We start from the raw sequence: 6,871 nt of genomic DNA, 5'->3' as shown, positions 1-6,871 counted from the left end.
TCGTACTCTAACTCTCGGTATTTGTCAAGTTAGCAACAGTTCATGTGCACAGTTGGTAATCACATGTGTTGTTCTCATACTCATCTGTATGCGGGAACCATTTCTGTTTAATTATTCAGGATTTATTGTGTGCATGGGTGTTTGTATCCTCAATACAGGCTTCCATGATTTATTTCAGATTTTTCCCTCATGTCCTAAGGTGTTTTTGTGTTCTCTGTGCTTTGTTTTGACCGGACTCTTCCTTATTTGGACAGAAATTGGTCTTCATGATCTCCTGAATTGCAGATCTCAGTTCCAATGGCTGCATTGCCACCCTCACATGTCTTTAAGCATAGTGCAGAATACTCTATTCCCATTGCTGTCATAACTTCACAACAGCTGGACCGTTCGGCCTTAAACTTTGTATAGTGGTAGTTTCTAATTTATCATATTTTCCATGTAAATTTCGTTATGTGTTTTAAATATGGATTTTGCATGAATGTCAACTTTTCCCTGAGCTATGACTTTAATGTTACTCTTCCCATTCATGAATATCTTATTGATGCATGAACCTTTTATTATGAAAATTTGCGTGGATTAAGAATAGATCCCCTCCTTTCTAATGGGCTATCAAACTCGTCTCGGTCATTACTGTTTGTTCTTCACACTTTCCTTTTGAATGTTGTCCTTGTTTCCTGCGAATTTTGGTCATTTCTCCATTGTCTATCAGTAGTTTTCCCTGAAATTACCTTCACTGAGTCCATTTGGGAGGCATCTACATTCCCCATTATAAACACAACTCTGAGTTTTGCATTGGTTCCTACAGAATCCTTGTTCTGCAGTACTTCCAACCTTGGCTACATGTGCAGGTTGTCATATCCATCCACAGCCATCACCCTCCACTACCTCCAGTCCTTCTGGATTACCTCCACTCCTTTGTCACTAACCTCGGAGCCTCCGTATTCTGCAATCCCCTCCGACACCCCTGATGGTCACCACCCCCTCAATTCAATATATTACCTATGCCTCCCTAAGTACAGAGCCCCAAAGGCCTCTGGACAACTCCAACATCTGCTAGTGCACCCCCACCTCCAATGGGCAATTCACTTGCCTGCCCTGCAAGCCTACCTTTGGGCCAATCTCTCCTTTCCATTCCTGGGTTATAGCCCATCATCCCACTAACCCCATAACCCAACTCATCAGTAATATTCAGTCAGCTAACCTGTTACGAGGATGGGGAGAATCCCCTTTACTCGATCCATTCTTATAGAGGGATGACGATCGTTATATCTAGTCTGTACCATAATGGGATATGTAATCGATGAGTGTTCCCAGTCTTGTATCAGAGTAGACGATCGAATTCCCATCAATCATAGTTCATGATGAAGTGAGCTATTAAGGAATGGATGATGGGTAGTCGGAGACATCAGGATGGACAGGTCAGCCACAGGTACTTGGCACTCCTCAATGGAGCGTACTGTGTGCATGGTCGCAACTCGGGAGATGGGTGAAGATTTTGTGTAGTTGCCATCGGTAACTTGGTGTTTGCAGCGCGAACATACTGGTAGCAGGTTGGTATCATGAGTGTACAATGAGGAACGACTAGTGGGGCCTTCGGTGACTTGGCGTTCCCAAAGGGAACGTACTGTTGGCGAGGGAGTACGATGATTAGCAAGGGAGGGAACAGATGATGGATGGGCGGCTACTTGGCGCTTGCATAGTGAGCGTGCTGGCATCACAGGAATGTGGGCCTCTGAGTATTCACGATCCCTAAGATTGTGGTATGACATCATCCATCGAGCACTGGGGGGAGAGCTGAGTGATGAAATGCACCAAAGGCTTTGTGTGATGCCTCCCAGTTGTGCAGGGAGCCAAATCCAATCCAAACTTATGTGGCAAAACCTGCCACGTCATCATTTATGCCTGGGCTCCTCCACCTGGGCCTCAAAGCATTACTCCTCCCATTCTATGTGATGGGAAGGCATCAGAAGCAACCAAACGATTGCTCCTGCTCACACAGGGAGCTGTTTGGAGCTCCAGAAAATGTGGAAAAATCGTCCACATCTTCAGATTCATCTCGCGTCACCCGTGCGACATCCAGCTTGCAATATTGCAGCAAGCCGGTTCACTCCCAAGTCTATTTGACTGGGAGTTACACAAAACCATCAAATGATCACTCCCACTGGCACAGGGAGCCGTCTTTGATTCCAAAAAATGTGGGAAAATCTTCCACATCTCCAGCATCGTCTCGCATTAACCACAAGACATCCAGATTGCAATATAGCAGCAATCTGGTTCACTCCCCAGTCTATACGACTGGGAGTTGTCATGAACAACCAAATGACCATTCCTGCTTGTGCAGGGAGCCGTTTGGAGTTCCAAAAAATGTGGAAAAATCGTCCACATCTATGGAATCGTCTCGCGTCAGCCACGAAACGTCCAGCTTGCGATATAGCAGCAAGCCGGCTCACTCCCCAGTCTATGCGACTGGTAGTTGTACAAATCGATCAAACAACAGCTCCTGCCAGCACAGGGAGCCGTTAGTGATCGCAAAAAATGTGGAAAAAACTTCCACAGTGTCTACATCGTCTCACATTAACTGTGAGACGTCCAGCTCGCAAAATCGCAGCATGCTGGGTCAATCCCCAGTCTATGTGACTGGGAATTGTGCAAAACAATCAAACAACAACTCCTGCTCGCGCAGGGAGCCGTTTTTGATTGCAAAAAATGTGGAAAAAATCTCCATATCGTCGTTACCGTCTTGCAGCCATAGTGAGACGTCCAGCTCGGCGCCTAGGCGCGAGCCGGTTCAAACCCCAGTCTACAAGACTGGGAATCATCCAAAACACTCATGGAATGACCCCCACTTGCACAGGGAGCCAGTCCTGAGCGAAAGAAATGTGGAAAAAATCTCCACATTGTGGTCATCGTCTCACAACTGCAGTGAGACTAGCGCTTCATCCAGGAATGAGCGCATCCACTCTAACATGGACAAAGAGTCCATGTCACCCAAATCAACACATAAACCCGCATCGATTTCGCCTCTATCCAAGGCACTTCTGGACTTTGTCCAGTTCCCACCTGAATGGAGGGTGGGGAGTACAGAACAGATAATCGCCAGACTAGAAGTCTGTGAATCGATAAGGAAGACCAAGGCACACAGTCAGTGCCTTGGGAACCCCAGATCTGGGGGACAACCATTATCGCATGGACTTAACATGTGCGATATTTCTTATCCTTCTTTGGATATGCGGGAGCAGAGGGGATTCTCCCAGAATATGGTGGAACGGCACCACATTGGGCCACAGGATGACCACCCACACTCAGGGCCAGGTTCATCAGGTGGTGGGAGGTGGTCTAGCCAATTACCTTTTGGGAAGTCACCCATTGCCGAAGCAATGCCAACACTGGTTTTTCCTCTGGAAAAACCTCATGGTCTATCCATGAGAGACAGAGATCACACTCTCTGTAACCTACTCTTGGGGAAAAATCCCTGAAATTTTTCAACTTTTTCCCTTTCAGATGATGAAAGGGATACCACTATACCATCTACTCACTATGGGGAAACCCATAGTGATCCACCTGTCCAGCCAACAGATAAACCACCCCAAAGGGAGGTTAAATTCATCATCTGACTTCCAGATGATGTGACCTTACCCAATACTGGGTAAAACCGCTTCCTAGATCAGGAAGCAGGTGGAGCAATGCCAGGTCTCACAAGGCCAATCGTTCCTCTGGCCATACCCTTATATGGCTAGACCACATTTTTTAAACCTAGACATCTGTCTAGGGGGGAGAACCCTTTACCTGAGGGCAAAGGATTTTTACTCATTGTTTTATTTTATCACCTAGACACCAGTCTAGGGGGGAGAGCCCCGCAAAATTTGCGGAGGTAACTAACATTCATTTATTCTAGCCTCCATTCTATTATTTAAACTTTCTTAACAATATGCATAACATTTCACTTACCAATACACTTCTTTTTTTTACTTTCTACTTTCTCCATTTCGTAAATTACCACATAAAATTGTCATGGAAAAGATTGTTTTTTTCTTTTCTTTCTTTTCTCTCTTTTCCTGTACCCTTTCCCTCTTTCTCTTTGTGTGCGCTGACAAGCAACGCAAGGGGGGAGAGTGTCAGGTCACAGTCCATGTATGTAGGGGGTCACATGACCCAGGGAGGTCACTATCGTCCTACCCACCGTGAATCATACATATTTAATACTCACAGCTGGGTTCTAGGACACCCACCTTACATCCAGACCATCGAATACGCTATAATGGGCTGTATTTTCAACAGGGAAGTAAAGGCTAATTCACCCTTGCAACATTCCCACGCTTCCATATATACAATGTTTATACATATTTATTATGCAACAAATATACAATAAAGATATAGGATGAAGGATGGGGCAAGTGTTGCCACCACTCCTTACAAACAACCAGTCTGTGAGGCCCCAGCCCATGTCTATATTCTGCCCACAACATCAGTTGATGTTGTGTTGTGTAATAATTATGTTGCGACGCTAATTTAGCGTTGCGGAAGCTTCTCTATTTATTTGTGCCGAGAATGTATTAGATTGTATGTAAAAGGCAGATCAGCCTTTACTTCTACCCCGTTAATATACAGCAAATTCAAGCGTATACTTAGATGGACTTCTGAGGCCTGAGGCGAACGGGGGAACAGAACGTTACCGTCCCCAAACTAGTAAGATACCTTTCACTTTTTTACGCTCTATTCTCTTTTCCATTCTCGGCACCATGTTACTGGCGCCGAAACCCCATTTGGCAACATGCACATCATCGGCCCCTGACAATGCACGACTTCGATCAAGTTCTCACACGAACTTGTTGAATGACTCGACACCTCTTCTGGATGTTGTGGAGATACAACACCAGGAGTACGTCCAACGCTCCCGCCAACACGGCCAGCCCCTCCACTGGCTGTAGGGTGGAAGATGACACCACCTCAAGTGATGGTGGTGATCTGGGCCTGCAAGGGCCCAGGGACGCGTCCCAGATGCATCTCACCTATATGAGAGACGTTGACGAAGTCACAATGGCTGAAGCACTCACAGCTGAGACTCTCGCGGCATTTGTCCCAATGCGTGCGTCGCGTCCTCCATCCCCAACCCACTCCCTCGTGTCTGAAATGGCGCGAGTACTAAGAAATCGCGTCGACCAAGTCGACGACAACATTGCCGACTTGAGGGGCAATGTCCATAACATGAATACCCAAATCTCTGGGAATAGCGATAACATCGCTTGTCTAGATCATAACATCATTAAGGTGGAGGAAAGACTTAATGAGAAATTAAACGAAATTCTCCTCATGCTCTCTCGACACGACGAGCCAAAGCCACCCGCAGCAACGGTGGATAACCCACCTGCAAACCCTCCAGTGAACCCAGCAACGGGTGGGGACCCTATCATCGTCTCTGACCAGACAAAAAAAACCGCTGTTGAGGCGCAGGCGCCCCAAGAGGTCCCTGTAGTCCCTGTTAATCAAATGGGTCAACCAATCACTAAACCTGCTGTGGAGGCGCAAGCGCCCCAGGAGGTCCCTGTAGCCCCCATTAATCAAACGGGTCAACCAATCGTTGGGGTCCCCATACCTGGAGGGATCCCCACTGTCTCTGCCGTCGTCACAGAGGCAACAAGTTCACACCCATCCATCGAGGTACAAGAATCTGATGGACGATTTGTTCTCATCTTTAGTGGAACTAAGCCACCTACCCCGTCGACGGTGCCAGTAACCACTGAGGCCAAGGGGAAAAGTAGGGAGATTGACCCAGGACAACTGGCTGGATTGTCGACTGCAGGGGAGAGTGGAACTTGTCATATCCATACAATCCCGACCTCCGCTCCGGGCTCCCGGAACTCCGAACTCCGACTTCCGGAGCCCTACTTCCCTTCCGTCACCTTCTCCTTGCCGACTCCCAAGAGGTTATCCCACCTCCGGCTCGGACACCACCTTCGGTCTGACTCTGGAACATTCCGGGTCCGACCCCAATCTCGACACCTTCCAGACGAGTACACAAAACCTATGCTCCTGACTCCGGACCTCCGCTCCGGAATCCCATTTGCGTCTCCGTCTCCGGAACCTCCGGTCTTAGCTCCGACCTCGGACTTTGACCCCACCTCCGCTTATACCCATTGTATTGGTTAGCTCATTCCATTTCATTGCCTTTGCCAATATTCCGGAGTTTAACTTCCGAGTTCGGACTTTCCGGACTCACCTCGGACCTTGCAACTATTGCATTGTCCTATTCAATTCCGCTATTCTCCCTCATTCCTATTTGGGCTGCTGCTTCCTTTCTATTCAGTCAGCTAGCCATTCCCCACTCCCAACCTCCTTCCTTCCTCCTTGGGCCTTGGCCCTTCATTCCTCCTTTGAGAAACACCATTGAGACAAACCCTTGACCCTCGGTGTTGTCCCTCTTTCCATCTCCCTTTGTCTCCTTTCGTCCTACCCTTGTCCCTTTTGATTCCGGACCCCTCCTTATATACAATGTACCTAGTAACTTGTAACCTCAGTCCGAAATCGACCTGAAATGCCCCCTAGAGACTTCCTGCTCACCTACTGTGAAATTAAGGACCAAATGGACAAACAGCAATGGCACAGCGCTCCGCTTGAGTCGCTGAGGCCAAGGTCCCTCCACGCTAAGTCTCCGATTCCACTCCGGAGTCGTCTGTTCCGCCCGGTTCTAACAGAACTTCTCCATCCCATTTCAGGCCAGGCTTCATGCCTGCGCTGTTCATTCTGTCATCACAACCCACGAACAGTGGGGTGAAAATACCATGCATTGACACTACTCAAATGCGTAATTTCCCTCCCAACCACAGAAGAAAGAAAACAGTGCCAATGAAGGCCACTGTGGAGACGATACAGG

At 47.8% G+C, this 6,871-nt stretch overlaps 1 protein-coding gene across 1 annotated transcript; it reads left to right on the top strand.

Moving 5' to 3' along the window:
- Positions 1-1,898: 1,898 nt before the first annotated feature.
- On the top strand, positions 1,899-3,476 carry EI90DRAFT_3011556 (uncharacterized protein; the record flags this gene model as incomplete). The annotated part of the gene is made up of 1 exon (XM_039056473.1): positions 1,899-3,476. One exon carries the CDS (start codon positions 1,899-1,901, stop codon positions 3,474-3,476), a length of 1,578 nt encoding a protein of 525 aa, XP_038923641.1.
- Positions 3,477-6,871: the final 3,395 nt, after the last annotated feature.

Source organism: Cantharellus anzutake (assembly GCF_015039405.1).
Source record: "Cantharellus anzutake strain C23 chromosome Unknown EI90scaffold_2, whole genome shotgun sequence".
NCBI lineage: Eukaryota > Fungi > Basidiomycota > Agaricomycetes > Cantharellales > Hydnaceae > Cantharellus > Cantharellus anzutake.
The sequence above is the reverse complement of the archived record's forward strand: the minus strand, read 5'-3'. Positions and strand labels throughout refer to the sequence as shown.